Genomic DNA, 14,614 nt, shown 5'->3' on the forward strand with positions numbered 1-14,614 from the left:
CATTCGTGCTCCGATACATGAAGCAACATAACGGTAACACAATGGAACCTACACGGAACCCCCATGATGCTTCGCATCCTCCTCATGGTTCCCCACGGGAAGATGGTGTAATTTTTTTATTCCCGTTTGTACACACATTTTCCCTCTTTTTCTCTCAGTTAGCGCCCATTTCCTGGCCAATCCCCCTGAGTGGGTATGAGCCATTCTTTTGGCACCAACCAACCAACCAACCAACCAACACACAAACCAAGAACGACAAGATTCAAGCTGTGAGGCCTGCCTTTCCTGTGCTCCAAGGCGGCGACGACGACGATAGCACGCGAGTAAGCCGGCCCGCTACCCCATCCGGTCGGAAAGTTCCGATGACTGATTTTCAGCCTGGTTACCCCTACGGTCAGGTGCGTTTTCTTTAGACTGACTGCACATTACTTTCGTCGCTTTGTGAGGGTTTTAGTGGTAAAGAGTGGATGTTCCCGCGGACGTTCGATATCTTTTGTTTCGCATGCCTGACCCCTCTTCATTGCGTCATGCTACAGTTTCTTGAGACAGCAACGTAAAGATTCCAGTAGTCATAGTTCTGGTGGGCTGTGTCGTGTGACTGAAACGGCTCAGCTTCTTTCAGGTGAATGTTAATAGGGCAAGTTTGAGCTATCGTGACATCAATGCGGTTGAGACGTTTTTAAAACAGGTATACTTTAACCTTCATGTAAAGCACTAGGACTTGATCAGCAACGTCATCCTCATTGCTATTCGAGTTGTGAAAACCGATGTGTACTGACGACAAAGAAGTTTTAGGCCTGATCCCCGAGTAGCGGGTCGTCGAGCCCCTGCTTCGCCCCTCCCCTTACATGCAGCGTATCACGGTCAGCAAATTAGAGTAATAAAGTCGAAAATACGGGAGGCTTCAGTGAGCGGCCGGTCTTCTACATCCACGACATTAGCCGAAGTGGTTTAGTCGTGCCTTTGCACGTAAATATACGAAACGCCCTTTTGCCGACGCGTTCCCTTTTGCGAATGCCCTGCAACGCGAGCGACTAAGCATCTCTCTCTCTCCCTCTCTCTCCCTCTCTCTCTCTCTCACTCACTCCCCCCCCCACACACACACACGCACGCGCACGCGCACACACACGCGCACTCTCCCACCCGCCAAGAATTCTAAGGGTTGGCTTCAAGAAAGCAGAGCCGTTGAATGGGTCGCCTGATTTCTTGCCAAGTTGACAGGCGGAGTACACAGGGGCGGGCGATGTTGCCTTAACCCAAGGGTGTTCATCCGCCCAAATGCCAGAAGAAAATTCTCTTTCGCTTACTTTCCTCGGGAGTATCCTTTTGCCTCAAGCATTTCTGTCATTATTATTAATAAAGTCGGCTTGCTGAACACAAATGTCGAGAGCGCATTGCGGCTAATTCTGAAGTAATAATCTTTACTTGGAAATACTGGGGTCTTGCCAGTACTAGTCCCATTCAACTTGTGCCTGGAATCATAAAAGAGAAGCACGCCAAGTTTAGCACGTGGTGAACGCTGTACTTTAACGCGTTACAGTGTCTGCCATGCGGTATTTCAGGACATCTCGGCAATTTTTCTGCAATCACGGGATTACGTCAGCAGGATGCAATGGGATTTTTGTGCCAATAGCGTCACACTGTTCTCTGTAGAGGCCTTTAAAAGGCCTAGAATTTGAACACTACGACTATTCAAATCTTTACATAAGATAATTTTATCGGAGCAAATATGGTTGGTACGTCTGTTTACATTTGCACGCCAATACCAGCCGATCTGTAATGCCCAAAATAGTTTTCATACGATTTATAGAAAATTAAACAGATATTTTATCCTGCACCATCCAAAGAACCTTAGGTGTGTTTATTCCTAACGGCTTATATTGGGACGCGTTCAAGGGGGGCAACGCCACGTTTACTTTTCATGTTGCAGGCGGTGGATGCCCCTACGGTTTACACGGCTTGGGCCATGGACGAAGGAAACGTGGAAAGAGGCAAAGCTGCAGCTTCCAGGCGACGAAATAGGGTTGAGACTTTCGTGGTCTCTGTGGTGTGGTTTACAGTTCTAGCCATCGCAGGGACATGTCTTCTGTTACAGAATGATATGGTAGAGGAAGTTCCAATTGTGGGTACTGACATGGTCCCCAGTGTTCCCGAGATGCTCAGGGCCTTTATGAACCCCGACGCGAATCCATGTGAGAATTTCTACAGCTTCGCGTGTGGCAGATACAACCATTCATTGGGCCAGACGCTCAGGCAAATACAGGATGACGTGTACGGCAAACTGATCGTGACGCTGCTCACCGTCGACGTTCCAGCCGGCCACCAGAGCGCCGCGCAGAAGGCCGCCGCGCTCTTCAAGACTTGTGTCCGCGGCATCGAGGACACGGACGCGTTGACGGACTTCCTCACCTCCGTCGGACTCACAGCGAGTTTCTACAAGGAAGCAGACGCCCTCGACAAGATCCTGCTGCTATTCTTCAAGTACGGCATAAACACGTTGCTCGGGTTGAGTCTCGCCGAAGCACGGGTGGTCTCGATGAAGCGTCTGATTTCGATAAACGTGAACCTACAGAAACTGAAGTGGTTCCAGAAGAGAGGAAACGTAACGCAAAACTTCTACCGGGCGCACCTCGAAGCGTTCGGGCTTCCTCCAGACGAGCAGGAAATAATCGATTTACTGAAACGGGTCGTCAATGCTGAAATGAAGGCCCTGGTACTTGTTTTAGAAAGTATCGAGAAGGGGCTTGGCGGTTTTACTTTCATGACGGTGCGGGATTTGGATGGACTGACACCTAGCCTCCCAGCGAGTCGCTGGAGCATCCTGGTCTCCAGCCACTCCGGCGGTGTCTATGGTGAAGATGACCTAGTACAGGTAACTATGAGTGCATCCTTATGGCAACACTGTTCAGCCAACCGGTTAAATTTTGGGCGCGTGTCAATTCAACTAACCAAAGCACAATGCAGGCGAAACTGCGAGCCAGTCTTAAGTTACCTGTAAGGGCACAGTTTACATTTGCTGCTTTATCAAGTTATAATGTTTCCTGGCTCCTTTCGTCAAGCTGTTATGTTTCATGGCTCCTTTCGTCTTGCGAAACTTGATGGTAGGAGCAAATTTGCACAGCATTTTTCATCTTAAGTGAGTTGAGTTCGCTGCACTTTTTTTGCTACTATATAACCTTTTACTTTTAATTTTTTTAAAAAGAAGTCCTGCTACTTATCAAGCAGCCATAAACCTTGACTTCTGTGGTAATTGCAAATATTGTTGTTTTTTTCAACCGCTCACTTTCTAAACGCGCTGCGATGTGGTAATCAGTACATCTCCAGAGTGGCGTTTAGGGTAGTGCAGATTTGCTGTGACAGCGTTGTATACCTGAATAAGTGGGGCACGCAGTATGAAAAAGGCCTGCTTAGAGACACTAATAAGGTAAAATGCTTCACTTGCGATGTGAGCCTAAATGAGCGTGACAGCATTTTTTTTTTCGGTGGTGCCGGCACGCTCGCGCGTTTTTTTACAGAAAGAGTATTTAGATATAGCGTCCTGACTTTGAACACCAACCACTTCATCTGGAAGCGGTATTTCTAATAGTGTCGTGTTTCAACCGCAGGTCATCCCTGCCGCCCTCAGGTACTTTGACCGGCTGCACGGGGATCTCGGAGAAGAAGACTTAAGCCTCCTCACAGCGTGGGAGCTGCTCCTTGTCATAGTGCCCCTGACTAACGCAAAAATGCCTCGGAGCTTTTACACTGTTCAAGACATCTTGGCAAAGTGCCTGTGGGCGTCCGTGCAGGCCATGGAAGTTCCTCTTCTCTCGTGGCACCTTTTCAATGAGGTGCCCCAGAACATTGTAGATGCTTCGCGGGCCATGACACAGCGCATCAAGGCTACCATACTAAACGAAATCGAGGATTCCGACTGGCTGGACGGCGGCACGAAGTCGACAGCTATGGATAAGGTCAACACCATGGGGCTGCACGTCGGCTACCCCAAGTACTTCGAGTCGCACAGGGAGATCGACGACGTGTACAGCTCCTACCCAGACGTCGGCAGCAGCTTCCTGGCGCCGTGGCTCACCGCGATAGGAAAAACCATTGAGTGGCAGATCAACAACCACACCAGCTTCAGGTGATGACTTCTCGTCAGCGTGAATTTCTGGACGAGTATCCTTTTCGTTGCTGATAAATGGCCAAGAGCAGAGCAGTTTTACTGAAAGGAGTAATATATGAGCAGCAGTATAGGTACATCGTCAGATAAGACTGTGGAATATACTTTGATGCGCCAGTAACGTTTATAAACATGGAAATTTAAATAGAGTCCGCAGTGCAGTCGCCGAACACTGCGAAGTGGCCGACCACAAAATTGACTTCCCCGGAACGGCCATCCTCGAAAGGGAAACGAACTGGAGGAAGCGGCTTTTCCTCGAATCGTGGCATATTCAACGCACACCTGGGAATGTTAATCGCTCGCTTGGCACTCTCCCCACGGTGTACGCACACGGATTACGTGCCGCAGCGAGGGGCTTTGTGCGAGGCCAGCAAATGTGAGACTATAAGACGCAGCTGCAGCGTGGCCACTGTCACCCCTGAAGAAGAAGCCGAGCCGGCTTCGAAACGTCGGGTTTTTGCCTTTTTTGCATTGTATTGGTTGGAGCCTAATTAAATCTCAGTTCAAATTTAATTTCACATTGGAAAATGAAATCTAGTGGATGAATCTTTTACGGATATGTTTTATAGCCACAATTTTTGGGGAAAAATGCTCCTCATATATTAGCTCTGGTATTGCTGGTGCATGTCGGTACTGCGACATTTTGCTACAAGGCGGATGGGCTAGAAATGCGGGGAGAAGGCTTTCGGATATCCCCAGTAGACACGTCGGCGGCGGTTGTTTCTGTCCATCAAGAGTTTCAGAGCTTTTCTTCCGTTCGCTTTACAGCGTGCTGATAGCGCCTTTACTTGTAGCTTGGTGCCGTCACGTTGCTATGTGAGTCTTGGGTACTTTTCGCTTGGTGTCGCATTGCGTCTAGAGGCTATTCTCAGAGGCATGTACTGTTTGGTATCATCGATACCGTATTTACTTGCTGCTTCGGAGTCGTCTTCAAGTATGCGTGACCTACTCAGGTTTTCAGAACGCTTTCGCGAGCTCGCTCAAAGAATGTCTTCAAAAATACCATTACTTAGTACTTAGTAGTTACGCTCAGAGATATAAGAACTGGTTACGCGCTAAGGCAAGCATGCCATTTAATCTATATAAATGTATTACTTTCTAAGAGCAAGCGGTGGAGAAATCGAAAGTGAGCGTAGTGACACCACAAGTTTCACGTGTAAAGTCAAATAACCATCATTGCTTAAAGCATCTTAAAAGAAATGAGGTCATGTTGGAAAGTGTAGTAACCTGTGAAACTACTTGGGAAAGTTGGACTGCAGGCGCTTTTTGTCCAACTATGGGTGCGTTTACTGCTACTTTATTAAGTATAAATATCAATGGGCAAAATCAACATGGGAGAAGCGTGCTATGCTGATTCCTAAGGTATATAGAGAATGGCCAACCAACGATAACGTCGAATGCCAAGCATGTTGTTGCACTGAATCGAAACCGAAACTGGTATATATTGCAATCTTGGACATCGTCCAATCACATCGCAACTCTAACACGCGTCACTGCTGTTCTGTTGGTTCTTGAAGGCGCCGCAAATGTAGTTTAGTATTTTTTCATCTTTCACCACTTATATATTTAATGCGGCTTCATCGACATGATAAACTATAAAAAGCGCACTTATTTGAGTCAGTCTATGCGATGTAAACAAAAACAGAAGCTCGACAAATTCACTTCCGTGTCCCTTCAAATCTTTTTCACTGCAGCATTCAAGTGCATTGACGGGGTCTTGGTCTTCACAGGTTCTCGGTGGTTGTGGCCAATGCCTATTACCACCTCTACACGAACAAGATCGTGATTCCTGCCATGGTTCTTCTGCCGCCATTGTTCGTGTCAGGGAACTCGACGGCCCTGAGCTACGGTGGTCTGGGCTCCATCGTGGGTCACGAATTGAGTCACGCCTTTGATGTGGAGGGCAGCCATTGGGACGGACAGGGAAATGCACGTGACTGGTGGACGCTACAATCACGGGTGGAGTACATGCAGCGGATGGAATGTCTGCGCCAGTCGCATGGGTTGGAAAAGGTATGGAGCTCCTTTGCTGTTTAGGCTTGGTGGTTGCAAACGAAGGGATCAGAAAGATTCAGGTGTGGCGATTTCTTTTTTTTTTTAACAGCGCGTAACCAATGCCAGCTAGCGGCCCTTCTGCAGAATGTAAAGTTTTCTAAACCGACATACTTCAACATTATTGGTACCGCTGAATGCAACGAAGCTGCTTCACTCTAGGGAGCTGCTTATGTGAAATTTCTTTTGAGCGAGGTGTCAGACATTAATGTAACTCTTTCAGGTGGTGTTCGATGACAAGCCATATTATATTTAATGACAAATATTTACAGGTGGGTAATTAGGTACGTAAGCAGCGATGGCGTAGAGGTAGAACACCCGCCTCGCGTGCAGAAGGACCGTGGTTCGAATCCCGGTGCCGGACAATGCCCACCGGATTAAAAAAAGAAAAAAAAATCCGCGTATTGATGGAATTGCACAGAGGGGTTTGGGGTGCGGCCTGACCCCGGCGACCATTGCCGGTAATGCACTCCCTCACCAGAGCAGGATTGGCCACCCTGGTATAGTAACGGCCACAACCTCCCATGAATACGCCAACTAACCCTCGGCCCTCAGTCCCCAGCGGCTGCGAAGCAACTGACCACAGCGGTGGTCAGACCTGTGACGCAGCAGAGGGTGCTAAGAATCCCTGGATCCGGACAGGCCGCCAATGGAATCTGAACCTGGCAACGTTTAACGCGCGAGGAGTTCTATAGGGATCTGTACAGTAGCCGGGACATACAGGATAATGCCGAACGAGACAGTAGTTCAGAGGAGATAGACATCCCACCAGCAACGACCGAAGAAGTAAGGAAGGCTTTGAAAGAAATGAAAGGGGGCAAAGCACCTGGTGAGGATCAGATAACAGCAGACCTCTTGAAGGATGGCGGAGAAATTGTACTTGAAAAACTGGCAAACCTGTATACGCAATGCCTAATGACCGCAATGGTACCGGAATCTTGGAAGAACGCGAACATCATCCTAATCCATAAGAAAGGCGACATGAAGGACTTGAAAAATTACAGGCCGATCAGCTTACTGTCAGTCGTCTACAAGGTATTTACCAAGGTAATCGCTAACCGAATCGCTGCAACCTTAGATTTCAGTCAACCTAAAGAACAAGCAGGGTTCCGTAAAGGTTATTCAACAATGGACCATATTCACACGATCAATCAGGTGATAGAGAAGTGCGCTGAGTATACTGAACCCCTATATATAGCCTTCATAGATTATGAGAAAGCATTTGACTCGGTCGAAACCCTAGCAGTCATTCAGGCATTACGGAACCAGGGGGTAGATGAGCATTATGTAAGAATACTAGAGGATATCTACAGTGGGTCTACAGCTACCATCATCCTCCATAGGGAGAGCAGTAAAATACCTATAAGGAAGGGTGTCAGACAAGGAGACACAATCTCTCCAATGTTATTCACAGCATGCTTACAAGAAGTATTCAGAACGTTGGATTGGGAACAGGTGGGAGTAAGGGCTAATGGAGAATACCTCAGTAACCTCAGATTTGCTGATGACGTTGCGTTGCTAAGTAACTCGGGGGACGAATTGCAAAGCATGCTTTCCGCACTGGGCAAACAGAGTAGAACCGTGGGCCTGAAAATTAATATGCAGAAAACTAAAGTAATGATCAATAACCTCGGGACAGCACAGCAGTTTGAGATAGGTGGCGAGGCAGTGGAAGTGGTAAGCGAATATATCCACTTAGGCCAAGTTGTGACCCCAGATCCCAACCATGAGGCAGAGATAATTAGAAGGATCAGAATGGGGTGGGGTGCATATGGCAGACATTCTCAGATAATGAATAGCAGCCTACCATTGCCGCTGAAGAAGAAAGTGTATGACAGCTGCATATTACCGGTACTCACCTACGGGGCAGAAACTTGGAGGCTCACTAAGAGGGTTCAACTTAAATTGAGAACGACTCAGCAGGAAATGGAGCGGAAAATGATAGGTGTAACATTAAGGGACAAGAAGAGAGCGGAGTGGGTCAGAGAGCAAACTGGTGTTAAAGACATATTAGTAGAAATTAAGAACAAGAAATGGACGTGGGCAGGGCATGTAATGCGAAGGCAAGATAACCGCTGGTCATTAAGGGTAACACAGTGGATCCCTAGAGAAGGCAAGCGTTGCAGGGGGCGGCAGAAAGTTAGATGGGCAGATGAGATCAAGAAGTTTGCAGGGATAAATTGGTCACAGTTGGCACAGGACCGAGGTAATTGGAGAATAATGGGAGAGGCCTTTGCCCTGCAGTGGGCGTAGATAGGCTGGTGATGATGATGATGATGATGATGATGAAGTAGGTACGTAGATATGCATGTAGGCAGGCAGGCAGGCAGATATGAAGACAGGTAGGTGGGAAGGAAGGTAGGTACGTAGGTACGTAGGTACGTAGGTAAGTGGGTAGGTAGACACGTAGGTAGGTAGGTAGGTAGGTAGGCACGTAGGCAGGCAGGCAGGTAGGCATGTAGGTAGGTAGGCAGATAGGCAGGTACATAGGTAGGCAGGTAGGCAGGTACGCACGTAGGTACGCAGGCAGGCAGGCAGGCAGGCGCCGGTCGGTCGGTCAGTCAGTCGGTCGGTAGATGACACCTACCTGCCTACCTGTCTACCTACCTGCAGGCAGGCAGGCAGGGAGGTAGGTAGGCAGGTAGGTACGTAGGAAGGTAAGGCATATTAGGTAGGAAATGGACGTGAGGTAGGTCTGGCGAGTGGTTTTAGGCAGGCAGGTAGGCGGGTGGGTGATTGGTCAGTCAGGCGTGTGGGGAGGTGGGCAGAAAGATAGGTAAGAGGGTAGGTGCAGCTACCCTAAAATTGACACTTTTTTGGATAAGGTGGGAATTATGCTTTCTTGGCCGTTAAAACACTGGCTTTCTTTGAGGAGGTTACATGAAGGGACATGGAACTGATTGGCTGTTTAGTTTTCAGTGGGTTTTCTCAGCGAGGAAAAGAGTGAACAAGTACGCGGTACGCGCGTGTCACCATATCGTGCTTGTGCCATACCTTTGAGCCTGGGGACATTTTCTTATTTTTTTCTTATTGTACAAACTCTGGCTGTGTCGCCACAAACGTGCAGGACGAGCAGGATGGTGAGAACACAGCTGACTTCGCCGGCCTCGCGTCCGCCTACAATGCCTACTCAAGCCTCGCAAAGCAGGAGAAGGTGGAAGGGTTCGACTTCGATGCGGAGCAGCTCTTCTTCATTGCCTCGTGCATCAAGTGGTGCGCCACGAGCAAGGTGGAGCTAGTCAGTCGGTACGCGCCTTTCCGGGAGCGCTGCAACGTGCCCCTGAAGAACATGGAGGCCTTTGCACGAGCCTTCAGCTGCCCCGAGGGGTCGCCCATGAATCCGAGTGGTCGCTGCTCTTTTTGGTAAAACATTTGAAGGGCGTCCCACGTGACATTTGCCTCCAAAACGCGAGATGAGAACCTCTCGCCAAGCGTGCGCGCTGGGAGACAAGGTGTTGTCCTGCTCTGTCACTATGTCTGGCAATGCGTTGAATAAAAGGATGTTGATGTTCCGCATTTCAACCGTAGTAGTCCTCCTCGGAATGGTTTTACACTCTGAGCCTATCCTGCAAACTCAAGAAAATCCACACGGATTGCGAATTAAAGGAGCGTCAGTTGTTTCGCGCCTGTGGTAAATGTATCAAACTGCCAATGTGACGCTGAAGATGGCGCCCGAATATTGTTTTCGGGGGTTTTTCAGTTACGTATGCGTCCTATGCTATATAGATGCGGAATGAAAGTATTTATTCACTAAATATAAAATGACTGTCGGGAGCGTATTCTGCCCATGCATAAAGCTACTGGAAGTTCTTGAATGCTTCTTGAAGAACCGTCACCGAGAGCTTTGGTTGGGTAATACAGTGGTAATAGCAAAAAGCCTGAGTAATCTTCATTAGCTGTTGGCGCCTCCTATCGTCGTAGTCGCAATCGTCGCAGTCGTTTGTCGTATGTATAGGCACGGTACTAAAATACTGGGAAAATCGTTTACGCCTTGCGCTGGAACGTAACTCGTGCTAAAAAAACACCGGAACACTCGTTTACGCCTCGCGCTGGAGCACTTCGTATGGATGGATGGATGGGTGTATGGATGAATGGATGGACGGCTGGACGGACGGACGGACGGACGTATGGATGGATGATAGAATGATAAGGATTAACCAGAGCAAACTAAACGGGATGAGAGAGCGATAGGCAACATGAGCGCTACTAAAAACAAGTTTTATTGAAAAGAAGGAAAACGTATAGAGTTGAGCCTGCGCACTAACCACAGCCGTAACGTAGAACACGCGGCAAACACAATTTCCACGACACAGAAAACTGAAGCTCAAGTACTGTTGAGATATATATACAGCAGTGACACTGAAGCTGAGCTAATGCACGTGTCAGAATTTTATCAAGAAGGCTTCTGAAATTTCCCTCGTGAGCGTGTCATTGTGTGCAAACAAAGTACTTGTATGGGTAAACTTGGGAAACAACCATGCTTAGAGCAATGTGCCGAAAGGTGGGACGTGGGTGTGCTCTTTAACGTGTTGCGATGTTCCCGCACGCGCTTATTGATACACCGCCCCGTCTGTCCAATATATCGTCGCACACTTCGCACGCATTGCAGAGCCGCTCACGCGCTTGACGGAAGATAGCACCGCTTTCAGCTGGGAAAGCGCCCAAGAGGAAGAATTCTGCGAGCTGCAACAACGCCTGCAAAGCCCGCCCGTGCTCGCTCATTTCGACGAAAAAGCCGAAGCGGAAATGCACACGTACGATAGTGATATACGCTTGGGCGCCGCCCTCATGCAAAAATAAAGCGGTCTCGAAAAAGTAATCGCCTATACCAGCCGTGGTCTGTCGAAGGAGGAGAAAAACTATTCTGCCTCTGAGAAAGAGTGCCTGGCTATTATATGGGCGATTTCAAAATTTCGCCCATACGTGTATGGAAGGCCATTCAAGGTTGTAACAGACCACCATGCGCTGTGTTGGCTCGCCAATTTGAAGGACCCCTCTAGCCGTTTTGGGCGGTGGAGCTTGCGCCTGCAGGAGTTCGACGTTACAGTCGTTTATAAATCCGGCAGGAAGCACTCCGACGCCGACTGCCTGTCCCGCGCCCCCGTCGACCCACCAGCGAAAGACTTCGATGAAGGTAGCGCGTTCTTCGGAGCCTTGACGGAAAGCGACCTCGCCGTCCAGCAGCGTGCCGACCCCGAGTTACACGTCATGATCGACTACCTCCAAGGACGCAACGTCGCCGTGCCTAGGGCCTTCAAACGCAACTTCCCAGCATTCATCCTCAAAAACTCCGTCCTCGTGAAGAAAAATTTCAACCCCAGAATGAGAACGAATTATCTTCTTGTAATCCCTGCAGACCTTCGTGACGAAATTTTGGAAGCGTGCAACGACGACCTGTCGTCCACGCATCTCGGCACATCGCACACTATAGGAAAAATCAAGGCGAAGTACTACTGGCCCAGCCTTACAACCGATGTGTCCCACTACGTCCGGAGCTACCGTGACTGCCAGCGACGGAAAAACCACCAAAGCCCTTTCAACAGATTGGAATGGACCTTTTGGGCCTGTTCCCTACGTCACGATCCTAGAACAAGGGGATTGTCTAAGCAACAGACTACATGACGCGTTACGCAGTGACCGCCACTCTTCCGAGGGGGACTGCTCAAGAAGTCGGCAAGTTCTTCATAAACCTAAACAAGTTGTGCTGCAACATGGAGCCTCTGAAGTCCTAATCACAGACCGCGGAACGGCCTTCACTGCGGAGCTTATGCAAGAAATCTTGCGCTACAGAAACACGGATTACCGAAGGAGGACGGCTCACCACCCCCAAACGAGCAGACTAACGGAACGTCTGAACAATACGATCGCGGATATGCTATGTACGTCGACGTTGAACATAAGACGTGGGACGAAGTCCTTCCGTATGTCACGCTTGCGTACAACATGGCTATACAGGAAACTATAGACAGATGACACCATTCGAGCTTGTCTATGGAAGACGGCCGACTAGGATGCTTTACGCCATGCTTCCACACGTAGAAGACGACGACCTCAGCGCCGACGTTCAAGGATACCTTCAGAGTGCGGAGGCGGCCCGCGAGCTAGCTCGAGTTCACACAAACGACCAGCAGCTGGTGGATGCCGGACGCTACAACCTCCGACGCCGAGACGCCGAGTACCGTCCAGATGATCATGTGTGAGTTTGGACACCTATCCGACGACGTGGACTCCGTGAGAAGCTACTGCGACGGTATTTCGGACCCTACTAGATTCTACGACGTGTTGGCCAACTTACCTACGAAGCGATCCACGATGGTGATTCCGGCACATCACGATGACGCACGTGGCCTGAAGTCATCCGCGTGGTTCGCCTGAAGCCTTACCACGCAAGATAACGAACTTTTTTATTGTTTTTAAAGCAAAGCTTTTTACCCCTACCCCCTCTACCCCTACCCAGGGGTTCTTTCGCGACCGTTGGTGTCAACAGAAAACTCCCGCGAAGAAATAAAAGAATTTCCTGGCACCGCCAGGAATCGAATCTGGAACTAATAGAATAACAAGGCGAGAGCCCGTCGTCCTACCGATTTAGCTACGAGCCCAGGCGGAGATGGGAAAGACAGCTGGTGCACTCACCAAGCGCTTCTACGGGTTTACCCCCCGCTTTCTCGCTGAATGCCAGGCGATAGCGCCACGCGACCTCTTGCGCCGCTGTGCGCTCCACCCACAGCATGTCTAGCGGCCCTGTGCGGGCCTTGCGCATGTGCTAAGAGTTACAAAAATTAAAGGAAGCTCCAGTGGCCTCCTGCGTTCACGTGAGAAATCACAGCTCCTTGTCGTTCGCCCTCACGCCAAATGAAACATCAAGGAACACATTCAAATACTCATTTATAGCGAGGCCATCACTCCAAGCCCCGACATCGAGATCCTGACCCTACATCTTCAGGCCAACACCAAGAGTGATGTATCATTGCAGCGCCTCAAACACAGCATCAATCAAATTATACACACGATAAGGCGAGTTGCATCCAAGAAGCAAGGCCTCAAGGAATCCGATACCTTTCGATTAATTCAAGTTTTTGCCCTCTCAAGAATAACTTACGTCGATCCCCTCTCTTCTCGGGAAGGAGGATATAAAGATGCTTTATATAATGATTAGAAAGGCGGTTGAGCAGGCCATTGGTCTTCCCATGAGTGCGTCCACGCATAGGCTGATTGGCACGGGGATTCACAACACGGTGGAAGAGCTGAAAGAGGGCCATCTTTCTAACCAGAAGCTCCAGTTGAGCAGAACTGCGGCGGGTCTCCGCATGCTTCACAATATTGGCCGGGCAGCACAGAATGTAACTCCGCTTGATGTACTCCAGGACTCTTGGTGACAAAAATTAAAGATGCTCCCTTTGCTTAGAAATATCAATCCCTCACATGACGAGGGTCTCCGACAAGCACGGGATCAAGCACGCAACACCACTCTCGGTGGGGAACACGCAGTTATCTACAGACACCTTTCAACACCGATTACAGCAGTACGCTATCATCGTGGCTACCACCAAAACCAACCTCATTGCGTATGCCTCTCTCAAGACACAAGACACGACGGCAGCACAAGAGGCGGCCATCGCCTTGGGTCTAACTCAACCAAGGGTTTCAAACGCAGTCACCGATTCCCAAATAATCTACCGTAATTGCCAGCCGGGCTCGGTGTCCCAAGCTGCCCTGCGTGTTTTAAAAGGTCACTCAAAGGTCACTCACTAATCGGGTCCATCCTGCAGCTCATCTGGTCGCCCGCTACGCTTCCATGCAGGGCAACGAATACGCCCACCAACAAGCCTAGGCTTTCACCTCCTGTGCTATGGAGCGGCACGAGGACAGTCCCCCGCTTGTCACGTTCAGGGACATAACCCAGCATTATCACCTTCAGAGACAGGCCCTACCTTCGCCTTAACCTTTCCAGAGAACAACAAACTACTCTACGGCTCCTTCCCACACCCTACGAGTTCTTATCTTACTGCACCCGAATCGCTACGACGCTGAACGTAAATTTCGCTCAGAAGTAGGAACACTCACCTCATAATCGGGGTGTGCGACTTTAGCGCTGAGCACCCTCCTCCCTTTCCGTCCACTAACCAACAAGAGCAATGGAAGATGCTGCTGTCCAGCCCCTCTCGGCCTACCCTGCTTCAGCAAGTGGACAGAGCCCAGGCGGCGCGGACAGCGTATGGGCTCTAGTGAAGAAGGAACCACTCCCCTGGGCTTTACTCTGGGCCGTTCAGAAACCTGAATAGAAGCATTTCCTCCTCCTCCTATTGTTTTTCCTCCTTCGTCTCTTAGTCCTCCTACTTCTCCTCCTCCGTCTCTGCAGCCGATCTCGTCGCCTCCGTCAGCGGCGGCAGAAACGGGGAA

General features: G+C 49.5%; 1 protein-coding gene across 1 annotated transcript; it reads left to right on the forward strand.

The window, feature by feature from the left end:
- Nucleotides 1–3,861: 3,861 nt before the first annotated feature.
- Nucleotides 3,862–9,723, forward strand: LOC144149108 (neprilysin-1-like). Its single transcript, XM_077680648.1, has 3 exons — nucleotides 3,862–4,123; nucleotides 5,893–6,175; nucleotides 9,282–9,723. Exons 1-3 carry the CDS (start codon nucleotides 3,864–3,866, stop codon nucleotides 9,579–9,581), a joined length of 843 nt encoding a protein of 280 aa, XP_077536774.1. The 5' UTR covers nucleotides 3,862–3,863; the 3' UTR covers nucleotides 9,582–9,723.
- Nucleotides 9,724–14,614: the final 4,891 nt, after the last annotated feature.

The sequence above is a fragment of the Haemaphysalis longicornis genome, unplaced genomic scaffold (genome assembly GCF_048455015.1).
Source record: "Haemaphysalis longicornis isolate Haplotype H1 unplaced genomic scaffold, Haemaphysalis longicornis Haplotype H1 scaffold_8, whole genome shotgun sequence".
Classification (NCBI taxonomy): domain Eukaryota; kingdom Metazoa; phylum Arthropoda; class Arachnida; order Ixodida; family Ixodidae; genus Haemaphysalis; species Haemaphysalis longicornis.

Coding starts and splice junctions, on each gene's coding strand:
- LOC144149108 (XM_077680648.1), top strand. CDS start 3,864: ATGACACAGCGCATCAAGGCTACCATACTAAACGAAATCGAGGATTCC. Junction 4,124..5,892: donor AACAACCACACCAGCTTCAG/GTGATGACTTCT, acceptor TGGTCTTCACAG/GTTCTCGGTGGTTGTGGCCA. Junction 6,176..9,281: donor AGTCGCATGGGTTGGAAAAG/GTATGGAGCTCC, acceptor ACAAACGTGCAG/GACGAGCAGGATGGTGAGAA.